The sequence below is a fragment of the Sesamum indicum genome, linkage group LG1, assembly GCF_026168435.1.
Source record: "Sesamum indicum cultivar Baizhima isolate 11 linkage group LG1, ASM2616843v1, whole genome shotgun sequence".
NCBI classification, from domain to species: domain Eukaryota; kingdom Viridiplantae; phylum Streptophyta; class Magnoliopsida; order Lamiales; family Pedaliaceae; genus Sesamum; species Sesamum indicum.
In genome coordinates this window covers 346,098-358,744 of record NC_142657.1, presented here as the reverse complement: position 1 = coordinate 358,744, position 12,647 = coordinate 346,098, and the positions used below count along the sequence as shown (strand labels likewise).

Sequence of the window (12,647 nt, the reverse complement as noted above, 5' to 3'; positions counted from 1 at the left end):
TTTAATGAATGTGACTAAATAAATATGCAATCAATTTTCAATACATCATTTATTAAAGTCGCGTTAGTTTTTCCAACATAACATTGGCAGATTCAAATGACAATAAAGATGCTAACGATAATTTGTCGTATTCGTGCTTTTCGCAGAAATTTTCATTGAGTGTGTAATTGATATTTCATAGCAGATAATAGTATTTTTTAGAATTTAGCTATAGACAATCGTTGTTATAGCTTCAAAAATCGATATAAAGATTCGAATGGTTTCTAGATGAATGTACTACACAAGTTAGTTTTGAAAATGAAATTGCTATGAAGTCTCATTGGCAACGGAAGCAACAATAATCACGAAATTTTCATCACTATAGAGATGATATTGCTATAAAACTTTGACAGAAAAACTTGCTACGTAATTTGTGAAGCCATGTCACTCAAAATTTCCACTTCCATTGCAACAATACTGGCTCTAAGAGTTTTTTTTGCAATCAATATAAAAATAAAAAATTCGTAGTTTTAAGAATATGAAAATTATTATATGTTTTTAATGGATATTTCGTTATTATTGAAATAAATTATGTTACAAAATATACGTGTATTATATATCTACAGAACGGCTAAACAAATTTATAATCATATGATAGGTACAAAAATTAAAAAAATTATAACTAAAATTAACTACAGAGATATAGGTTGCAAAAATGATTCATGAAATTAAAATAACTATAATCAAAATTAGCTACAGAGGTATAAATTTTAAAAATAGCTACAACTATTTCTGTAGTTATAGATAGAAATATACGAGTATCTGCTATAGTTAGACTGAAGTGGATGTCATATTTTTTTATAGTACTAAAAGATAAGGTTTGTACTACATATAAATTAATTTCTATTTTTCTCAACTGTTTGATAACTAAGTATTAGTGAAGTTATTTTATACAAAAAAATAACTAAAGTTTTGTTTGTTTTCATATATTTATTTGATTAGGTGCATCTACTACAGGTTTATTATTTTCTTTCTTGTACGTACATATTAAATTAACGTTGTCAAATCAAACTATTAATTATATATCCAAGAAGACAAAGACCAGCTGTGCAAGGAAATTTTTATATGGGAATCAAATCCATTTTTCCGACCAAAAATATAATTTCTGGTATTTCACGCTTATATAATTTCAAATAAGAGAGCCTCTCTACATTATTAATTAGCTTCTAATATGAACAACGTATTTAAGGACTAGGATCAAATTTTAACCCAACATTTAATATACCAAATTAGAATATGAGATACACATATAGATTCTTACCGGACAACCTACGACTAGGGATAGCAACCAACGGAGTCCTTTTCCTCAACACAACCACAAATCTATCCTCTATGCCCACTATTTCACCCTTTGGCAGCTGCCAATCAAATGAATGCACAAGTGAAGCCAACACATACTTCAACGTTTTTTCTGCTAGTGGTAGTCCAGCAAAAATCCTTCTTCATAATACCAACAGAATATAATTAAAATTGTTTCCATTAAAATCCTATTTTTCATAATTATCTAGAAACTTCTCTGACGTAAATTCTGACGGATCATCCCAAGCAAGTGGGTCCCTTTGGATAGACCAGATGTTTACAAAAAACACGGAATCCTTTGGGATCCTCCCACAGTGCAGAATCTAGGAGCTCTTGTGGTTGAGAAGGGTCCTAATTAGGTGTATGGAAAGTGTTTCTGTTATGACATCGTCCAAATAGATTAGTTTTGGGATATGGAACTTCCACTACATTGTTCAATCTTACGACTTCATTTACTTACTTGTGTGCCTTTCCATCACGTCTGGATTGCGCATAAACTCAGCCATGATCCACTTGATCGTGGTTGATGAAGTATCTGTCCTGCCTACTATGCTATCTTATTAAGCGAAATTTGGTATAGCCAAAAACAAAATCAGTCATCAATTATACTATTATATCTGGTTTGATGCTAAATCATGGTTTACATATTAAGTAATATAATAAAAAGTAATGCATGCTATACATACTTTGAAATGGATTAGGATATTAATTAATGCCTTCCCTTAGCAAAAAAGGTTTGTTTGTTTTAATATACTTATTTGATTAGGTAATTTACTACATGTTAATTCTTTCATTTTCTACAGTGAAAAAGGAGTTAAATTCATTTTGACCTCTGTGATATAGAAAAATATCAAAAAGTCTCTTATGAAATATTAATATAAAAAATTACCCTTATGTTATAAATAATGAATCATCCAACTCTCTGATCAATTTGAATCTATTTTTTATAAGGACAATAACTAAAAAATACCCCTCCATATATATATGATGAAAACTTTTATATTTATATAGTATATTATATAAATTTTAATTAAAATGTACCTATAATATATAAAATTTATTATAGGTATGAGGTTCGGTGACCGCCATCGCCAGCAATAAGGAGGGCGGGTGAAGCCGTCGCCGCCATATTTTTAAAATTAATTTTAATTAATTTAAGGCAAAATATCATTTTTGCTCCCATTAGATAGGGCCCTTCTCACTTGCAGTCTCACGCTTTACGTGTTCAACACCTTTAGTCCAAAATCCTATGTTTTTAATATAAATGATCCTGTTCCGTTAACAACTAACGAAAACGGCACGTGACAAGTTAGTCAGCTGGCAGTTGGAGAAAAAGCATAAGACCATGCTTGTGTTCAATTTTTGGAAGGAAAAAAGGGCGCCAAAAATATTTTTTTGCTATTTATATATATAAATAACCCACAAACACCACACAACATTTTTATCTTTTTTTCATCACTTAATCTTGAGAGCAATAGGTCAAAAGATGTCACAAACATTTCAAAGTACTTCAAATATTGTGTGATGTTTTAAGGAACAAATGTTTTAACGTTGTCAAAATCAAACGATTAATAATCTCAAATCAAACTATTAATTATTTTCATTAAATATCCATTACCAAATTGCATATATATATATATATATACTCATTCAAACGTCAGCCTTCAAGTTCCAAGAGACAGAATATATTCTATTACCGAATCCCATATTTGCACATGTCATACATATAAAATATATTTCTATTTTGAAATATAAAAAATGATTTAAACTTTATACACCTTATTACATGCATCGACAAAATTGGAGTTATATTAAATAGTACTATTTTGCACCAAGTTGGTCATATATTGATCCAGGTCGAAATTAGCGACCTCCTGAGACGATCTCACTGCAGATGGTCTAATTCTTCCGAACCAGATTTTGGGTTCTCTGAGAATAAAACACGAACCGTGAGCTCGTCGGGCACGTCCTCGACAATGACCCTCCGACGCTCAAGTTAGGTTGATCGAGAGAAATGTATGCAATCTGAAAGTTCGAGCTCAATTAATACATAACAGTTACCTCATTTATGGTGCATCGGGGTCTATTTATAGGACACAGTTGTACGTCGAGTACTGGGCCACGTGGCCTTATCCTATCAGTGTGTGTTCTGATCGAACGGTTGTCATTGTCCGGGTCTTCGGTTAGTCTGTGCGATCCGGGTCGGGTCCTCTGCGACCCGCCCGCTATAAAACATGCGGATCCTGGTCGCGTAATGACTATAATACCCTTAATGAAGGATAAATCGATCTTTTTGCAGGGGCGACATGTGTATACCCATCATTACTCCCCCATTTTTTTAAAGTGCAAGTTCGTTGCATTTGAGGAAGTTGAACCGTTGCATCCGTCGATTGGCTGCCTCGGTGACATGTGGCGGCATCTTGTCGGTTGATCTTCGGCGCACATCTCCAGAGGGGTTGTCCTATAAATACCCCACCCATTTGAACCCTCATTCCTACCTCACGCATAGACTTCAAACGACCAAGACTCACAGCTTCAAGTTCGCATTCGATCTGCGGCTTCCAGAGCCATCCTACTTTAAGGTACGATGTCTTCCAGCTCTAGCTCGAATTCTAGATCGCGATCTGGTTCTAGGCCACGATCTGGCTCTAGGTCGTCTTCGTCTCACTCTGAGTCTGCTTCTGGGTCTTCTTCTAAGTCTGGGTCTAGTTCAGCATCAGAGTCCGTGTCTAGGTCTTCCCATGGGTCGTATTATACCTCTCCCAAGAGGAATAAGAAGTTTCCTGTGGCAAAACTCACTGATGAACATGCCGGCCCCTCGGCCCTTGCCAAATTCCAGGATAGGCTCGCCAAAAACCCTTGGGAGGCTGTAGTCAACAAGGTTAGGACACCCATTCTTAAGATTAGGGAAAAATACCATATACCTCCCGATTTCGACATTATCATCCCCGCTACCTTCGACCGCATGCATCGTCCTCCCGTGGGGTTTTGTGCTTTTTCCGTCAAACACCTCGATGCCGGTCTGCGATTTCCTTTGGCTCCTCCCGTGGCCGCAATTTTGAATAAACTGGGGCTGTGCCCCATGCAACTCTCCCTCAATTCTGTCACTCACATCATTCTCTTTGTCGTTATAATGCAATTCATAGGCTTAGAATCCAGTTTTGACAATTTTTGGAGTCTGTATTCTTTCACCACTTCAAAGCGATCTGGTAGTCGAGGTTTTTTTTTTTTCTTTCGGCCAAGCCCGACTGTGGGTATTTGAGCGCCCTAAAGTCGAATGTAGGGGCCTGGTTAGACCGCTACATTTTCATTCGACCTCCTAGAGGTGTCTGGCCCTTTAAGAACGAATGGACCAAATATAAACCGGTTCCGAAAACCAGTGGAGGTGGGCTGGAGGGCGATCAGATAAAGAGTTTAACGTCCTATAAGTACGATCCCAAGAAGCGTCTCACTAAGAAGATTTTGCAATTATCTGGGCTCTCTCCAGCATCCCTCCATATTGAAGAGTCTTTAGGTGATTTTCTTCTTTCGGTTTTATTGAGTTCGTTGCTGTTGTGTTCGCACATGCTCACTTCTCCTCTTTTGCAGATAGTATAATCATGAGCTCGCGCACTGCTATGCGGAGGATTGCCTCTCAGAACAAAGCGAAGAAGGGGACGGAGTTCGCAGGTTCTTCGGACCCGATGAAGAAGGGGAAAGGGGTCGCGGGTTCTTCGGATCTGCCTCCTAACCCGCCTCCCCCGGTTCCCTCTAAGGCACTTGCGGTCGCGACCCCCGCAAGTCGGCAGCCTATTCCCGTCGATAGTGAGGAGACGCCTTCGCCCATGGTGGTCATCTCGGCTATAACTCTTCCGAGTTAGAATTGAACTTAGACGAAGCCAGTGGCGACCATGGGGTGGAGCAAGGAAACCAAGGTCCTGGAGCGATCTAAGAAAAGGAAGCGATCCTCACCGAAGAAGGGTCACGGGCCTAAGTCCAAGTTGGGGCCTGGCGATAAAGGCAAGGGGAAGGAGACTGCGGAAACCTCTCACCCTCCTCCTCCCAAATCGCATAGCCCAAGCGTGCTGAGCAGGATGGCTAAGGAAGCCGCAGATAAGACTGGAGTAGACGACGATCGGGACAAATTTTTTAGAGTGGCACAGCTCGCCACGTACTGGGAAAAGAGCCGGGTGGCTCTTCGAGGTAATGTGCCCCCCCCCCAAATGGGAGGATATGTCGAGTTCGTCCCTTTATGGCGAAGCAGGAAACGACACTTTCGCTATCTACAACTCCTTCGTTTCCGTTCGCGATCAAGGGGCGCTGGTGACGAATATCCCCATTTGGCTTGAGGAGTTCGCGGCTCACTCCATGGTCCAGGTATTCTATCAGTTGACCACCTTCGATCTTCTTTCTGTTTTCTTATTCGCTGTATTCGATCTTGCAGGCCATGACCTTCCTCCGAAGTCTCAGTCTTAAATGCACCCATTATCGAAAGAGTTTTATCCAAACTGATCAGAAGGCGCAGAATCTTAGGGCTCAATTAGCAGAGCAAGACGAGGCAGAGCGCAAACAGGAGGACAATCTGCTGGCCCTAGGTGAAAAGGTCTAACAGCTGCAAGCCGAACTCGATGCTGCTAAGAAGGAGAGAGAGATTCTCCACTCTGAACAGGAGGTGGCCCTGGCGGAGGCCAAGAGGGAGGCGTTCGACTCCGGGCGTGAGGTCGGCCTCGTGGAGGGCCACAAGCACGGGGTGGAAGAAGGCCAAGACGGTCGCATTCCGATCGAAGAATATCAGCGAGCCTTGGCCGGCTCCAGGATGTCTGCGGTTCGTGACTTTTTGAAGACCGACACTTTCACGACAGCTCTCGAGATCAAATCTGCGGACACGTTCGCCAAGGGCTATGAGACCTGCCAGTCTCAGATCGAAAAGCTTGGCGGGTTTCACGAGTCTTTTGACCGCGGCCAATTGGACATCTCGCTTGATGGCAACCTCCAGCCCATGCCCCTGGACCCCGAGCTGAAAGATGATGAGTTTATGGTCCTAAGGGATGAGCTAGAAGCAGAAGCTGATGCCTAACCGATCCCGGTCTTCTGATTTTGTAATAGGATTTGAGCTAACCAGTCTTAAAACTGTAAATCCTAGGGATTCTTCAACTTGTAACTTTTTGCTGATAGAACATTGGGGTGTTGGTTTTTGATTGCCCCTGTAGACGACATTCGATCAATGAAAGAAATTTTTGAACTGTGAAATGTTCGCGTATTTCGTTTCTTTCCATATCCATATAACGTGTGCTTCCTTTTGTTCAAAGAATGCATGCCTTTTAGACTGCATCTGTGATGCGGTCGTGTCTTTTTCAGATCGCGACCTTTTTGGATGTCTCTCTTTCAGTCCGTGTGTGAAGTGCATCTTTTTCAGATTGCACTTTCAGTTGGATGCGCCTTTTTCAGATCGCATGATTGGACGCGTCTTTTTCGGATCGCATTTTTAGTTGGATGTGCCTTTTTCAGATCGCATTATTGGACGCGTCTTTTTCAGTTCGCGTTTTTTGTTGAATGCGTCTTTTTCAGATCGCACGATTGGACGCGTCTTTTTCAGTTCGCGTTTTTAGTTGGATCTATCTTTTTCAGATCGCACGATTGGACGTGTCCTTTTCAGTTTGCGTTTTTAGTTGGATGCGTCTTTTTCAGATCGCATTATTGGACGCGTCTTTTTCAGTTCGCGTTTTTAGTTGGATACGTCTTTTTCAGATCGCATGATTGGACGCGTCTTTTTCAGTTCACGTTTGGTGCTCAGAAGATTTATATAGTCGATGATAATAAAGCAGTTGGGAGATATACACGCGAAGATAAGCGTAAAAAGGTATATACAGTTTCATAAATCGTGTTGGATGAATTACAGCGGGTAGAAATACTTCAATCTTTGACATGCGTAATAATGATAATGCCTAATATGTGGGACACGATCTTCCTAACCTTAATACAGTTGGTAGCTTTCTAGGGGCCCTCGAGTGCGATTTCTTTGTTGATGACCCTTCACAGGTTCAGTGTTCGATCTCTTCGTTGATGGCCTTTCACAGGCTCCTTGCTCGATTTTCTTCGTTGATGGCCTTTCACAGGCTCCTTGTTCGATCTCTTCGTTGACGGCCTTTCACAGGCTCCTTGCTCGATCTCTTCGTTGACGGCCTTTCACAAGCACCTTGTTCGGTCTCTTTGTTGACGGCCTTTCACAGGCTCCTTGTTCGATCTTTTTGTTCACGACCTTTCACAGGCTCCTTGGTTCGAACTCTCGGATTCAGGCATAAAACTTCTTCAAGTTCTGTATGTTCCAAGGGCGCGGTAAATCTCGACCCTGCATGTCTTGCAGCCTATACGTACCCTTCTTTCTGATCTCGGTTACTTTATACGGTCCCTCCCAGGGGGGTTCTAGCTTTCCCACGTGCTTGGAGGCTTCTAACTTCTTCAACACAAGGTCTCCTACATGCAGTTGACGTGGTCGAATTTTGCGCTTATGGCTCTTCATCATCAGTCCTTTGTGATGCAAAATCCGAGCATATTCGACCTCTCTCTTCTCTTCGATAACTGTGAGGTCGAAGCTCCGCTCATTTCGATTCGTTCCGGGCTCGTACTGCATGACTCTTTGAGATTCCTCCCCAATTTCTGCTGGAATGATGGCCTCTGTCCCGTATGCTAGGCAGAGATATCCAGGCAGTTCGTCAACCCACGATCCCTTATTCTCGAGGCACGTTTTTAAGTGATGCAAGATCGTCCGGTTCGTCACCTCGGTCTGTCCATTCGCCTGAGGGTTCGCGACTGCTGTAAAGTGTTGCGCGATCTTTAGCTCCTTGCACCATTCCGTGATCTTTCTGCCCTGAAACTGTGTGCCATTATCAGATATCAATATTCGTGGTATACCGAATCTGCATATAATGTTTTTCCAGATGAAGTTGATGACTTCCTTCTCGGATATCTTGGCCACTGCTTCCGCTTCGACCCACTTGGAAAAATATTCGACTGCCACAATGATGAATTTCTTTTGAGCTTGCGCAGGCGGAAAGGGTCCTACGATGTCGATCCCCCACTGGTCGAACGGACACGCTATTTTTACCGGCTCCATCGGGGTCGCGAGCTGATGTATCAAGGAGGCATACTTCTGACAGCTTTCACACCTTCTCACTAAATTTTTGGAGTCTTCGACTAGGGTGGGCCAGAAATACCCTTGTCGTATGATTTTCTGAGCTAGCGATCTCGCACCTGAATGATTGCCACAACTCCCCTCATCACATAGAGGGCTCTCTCTTCGTCCAGGCATTTCAAAAGAGGACCGTCCACTGTCCGTTTGTAGAGTTGGCCGTCTAACAACGTAAATCGGGCAGCTCTAAATTTGACTCTTTTCGCCGCGACAGGATCGCTAGGCAGAGTACCGTCCTCGAGGTACTTCACGATTTCGTCTATCCAGGACCCTGCCTCTGAAACGACTTGCACCTCAATTTTACCCGCAAGGGCTGACTGCTCGCGTACTAGGGCCGTGATTTGCGATCTCGGATTCCATCCATCGCAGCTCCAAATTTCGACAGAGCGTCTGCCTTGTCATTCTCCGCCCTGGGGACCTACAAAATGGAGCATGTTTTAAATTTACCCATCAACCGCTGCACAATCTCTTTATACTGAGTCATTGTTCTCTCCCTTGTCTCATACGTTCACTCAATCTGCAGTGCGTTCAGTTGAGAGTCTGTGAAAACCTCCAGATCTCGAGCACCTGCTTCATGTGCGAGCTCTAGATCCAGTATTAGTGCCTCGTATTCCGCCTCATTATTCGTTACAGGGAATGACAGGCGAGCCGCAACTTCGATCTCAACTCCCTTTGGTCCTTGAATCAATATGCCTGCCCCTCCATTGTTCGCGTTAGAAGACCCATCGACATGCAGCATCCATTTTGAACAGGGCCGTTCGATTGCCTTGGGCTCCTTCTGATCGCTGGACAACTCTATCACGAAATCTGCTAACACCTGCGCTTTTTGGGCTGTCCTGGGTTGATATTCGATGTCGTATTGCCCCAATTCCACTGCCCATTTAATCAATCTCCCGGAAGCTTCGGGTCGCGACATCACGTGCTTGAGAGGGTGGTTTGTCAGAACTACCACTTTGTGCGATTGGAAGTATGGTCGCAATTTTCGAGCTGTCACGACTAAGGCAAGGACAAGTCTCTCCATCTCTGAATACCGCGATTCGGCTCCCTGGAGCATTTTGCTGACATAGTAGACCGCACTCTGATTGCCCCCCTCTTCCCTTACCAGCACAGAACTGACCGCATTCTCGGACACCCCAAGGTATAGCAACAATGTCTCCCCTTCTTTCGGGTTCGCGAGCAAGGGTGGTTTGGTCAGATATTCCTTCAACTCCTACAGTGCCTGGTCGCATTCCGGGGTCCACGTGAAGTTTTTTGCTTTTCTCAATACCTTAAAGAATGCTAGGCTTCTGTCTGCCCACCGGGATATGAATCTGCTCAGCGATGCGATCTTACCCGTAAGCTTTTGCACTTCTTTGATCGAAGTCGGCGACCTCAAGTTCATTACAGCTTGGATTTTTTCTGGGTTAGCCTCAATTCCTCGTTCACTGATCATATATCCCAGAAATTTTCCTCCTCTTACCCCGAAGGTGCACTTGTCCGGATTCAGCTTCATCCCGTACGTCCTCATAATGTCGAAGGCCTGTACGTGGTCCTGCAACCTCTTGCTCTTGACCAACATGTCATCGACGTACACTTCCATGGTCTTTCCCAGCAAGCTACCGAACATCTTGTTGACCAACCGCTGGTAGGTCGCACCCGCATTCTTCAGACCGAATGTCATCATGTTGTAGCAATAGATTCCCTTTTCAGTAATAAATGAGCTTTTGTCTCTATCTTCTTCTGCTATGCGAATTTGGTGGTACCCTTGATAAGCGTCCATCATTGAAAAGATCTCGAAACCAGCGGTCGAATCTACCATCATGTCGATCCGCGGCAACGGGTACGGGTCCTTTGGACAGGCTTTGTTTAAATTTTTAAAATCTACGCACATTCGCCACTTCCCGGAGGACTTTGAAACGAGCACCACGTTAGAAAGCCAATCCGTGTATTGGACCTCCGACACGTACCCTGCCTTGAGCAATTTTTCGACCTCTTGTCTGATGACCTCATTTTTGTCGTTACCGAATGACCTTTTCCTTTGCTGCACAGGTCGAACCGTCGGGTCGACATTCAACCGGTGTACAATGATCTCCGGATCAATCCTTGTAAAATCTGATGGGCTCCATGCGAACATATCTGCATTCTTCCGGAGAAATTCGATCATGGCCATCTCTCCCTCGTTCATGCTGGACCCTATTCGGGTCGTCTTACTGGGATCTTCTGGCACGAGCTGTATCGCCTTGTATTCTTCGTTAGGTTTTAAGTGCTCGGCCTCATATGGTCGGGGCTCTGCGTCCTCTCTGGTTTTTTGCTTCTTCGACCTCGGCTCCCCCTTCAGCGACAAATTGTAGCAGTTCCGAGCTTCTTTCTGGTCGCACGATACTTCTCCTATCCCATATTCGGTGGGGAACTTCATCTTCATGTGGTACGTGGATATGACCGCCCGGAATGAGTTCAGTCCTGGCCGACCCCAGATAACATTGTATGTGAACGGGGTATCCACTACCAAGAACCTGACCATCAAAGTTTTCCTTTTCGGTTCTTCCCCCATGGACATTGGCAGCTCGATTGTTCTTAATGGGGCCACTTTGCTACCCCCGAAGCCAACTAACGGGGTTTTTACAGGTTCGAGCCTTGCATTCTCCAGCCCCATCTTATCCACCACGTTCTTGAAAATGATGTCTGCTGAACTGCCACTGTCAATCAACACTTTGTGAACAGTGAAGTTTGCAATGTCTAGCTTAATGACCATCGGGTCGTTCTGTTCTCCACCATCTTTCAACCTGTCAGAACTATCGAACGAGATGGCCTCTTCGTCCTCGACCTTCAACACAAATTCCTTCTCTCGGTTTGAACCGGTTGTTCGAGCGCATCTCTTCCGTGTTCGGCTCGAATCTCCAGCGCTCGGTCCTCCTGCAATCGTGTATATGACTCCCTTAGTGGGTGCATTGTTTCCGCCAGTCAGGACCCTGCCAGTTTTCGATAGGCCCGGGTCAGTTTTCGATGGGCCCGGGTTTCTATCTCGATCGCGACTCCTTGACCTACTTCTTCTTCCTTCCCCGCTGATTTTGCAATTTGGGGGAACGCTATCTCGAAAATACCCCTCCTGACCAGCCTTTCGATCTCGTCCTTCAGTTGATAGCACTCCTCGGTATTGTGTCCCCTCTCCCGATTGAATCGGCAATATTTGTTGGAAGTTTTCTTGGAGGGGGTGTACCTCGTATGTCTTGGCCACTTTAGTACGTCTGCATTTTCTACCATCATCAGGGCCTTTTCTCGCGACATAGTCAATGGAGTGTAGTTGTGATATTTTGGGATGTATTTGGGCTCCTTCCGTTTCTCCGTTTTCGGCTTGCTGCTCCCTCCTTCTCTACTCTCTAGAGGTCGCCTAGGTACGTAATCGCGCTCTCTTCGTTCTGAATCTTTCATTGCGTTTATTTCCTCTTCGTCAATGTACTTTTGTGCTAACGCCATCAATTGTTCGACATCAGCGGGCGGGTTGCGCGCCATAGCAGATGTTAAAGAACCCTTCCGAGGCCCGTGGATGAGGATGCTCACGAGCATGTCGATCCTTAACTCTTGCACCTCTAGAGTTTCGTTGTTGAAACGGCCCATTAAGTTTTTCAAGGTCTCATCTTCTCTCTGTCGGATGTTAATAGATGGGTGGCTGATCTCTTCTGCTTCTTCTTGCTCGCGAAGTGAAAGTTAAATTTTTGCACGAGCTGCTCATAGGATTCAATGCTCCCTCGGGGCAGATTTGTAAACCACTCTTGAGCCTTCCCCGTGAGTGTAGCCGCAAATAACTTCGCCATGATCGGGGCTGATTGTCCATATAGATTCATCACCATTTCGAACGCTGCCACATGCTCCTGCGGATCTCTCATCCCATCATATCTCCTCAAGTCGGGCACCCTGAATCCGGGCTCAACCGTTTGAATGAGATGTCATTGTCGAAAGGAGAATTTTTGTTCTGCGAAACGATCTCCCCTCGTTTCTTCAGCTCATCAATCTGTTTGTTCAAACTGTGTATCTGCTTGCCCACGCTTTTGACCTCGGCCCGGGATATCACGGGCTCTCTTCTCTTCGCGCGACCGTGACTGCTGGAGCCTGCATCGGATGATGCTGGTCGCTTGCTGCGATGCTCCTGCTCGCCTTGTACCCT

The 12,647-nt window shown here is 44.1% G+C and overlaps 1 protein-coding gene across 1 annotated transcript; it reads right to left on the bottom strand.

The window, feature by feature from the left end:
- Positions 1-9,014: 9,014 nt before the first annotated feature.
- Positions 9,015-12,100, bottom strand: LOC148789297 (uncharacterized). Its single transcript, XM_088879131.1, has 3 exons — positions 11,703-12,100; positions 9,774-11,454; positions 9,015-9,716 (listed from the first exon to the last, which is right to left on the bottom strand). The coding sequence occupies exons 1-3, from the start codon at positions 12,098-12,100 to the stop codon at positions 9,015-9,017; spliced, it is 2,781 nt and encodes a 926-aa protein (XP_088735257.1).
- Between the last annotated feature and the right edge of the window lie 547 nt (positions 12,101-12,647).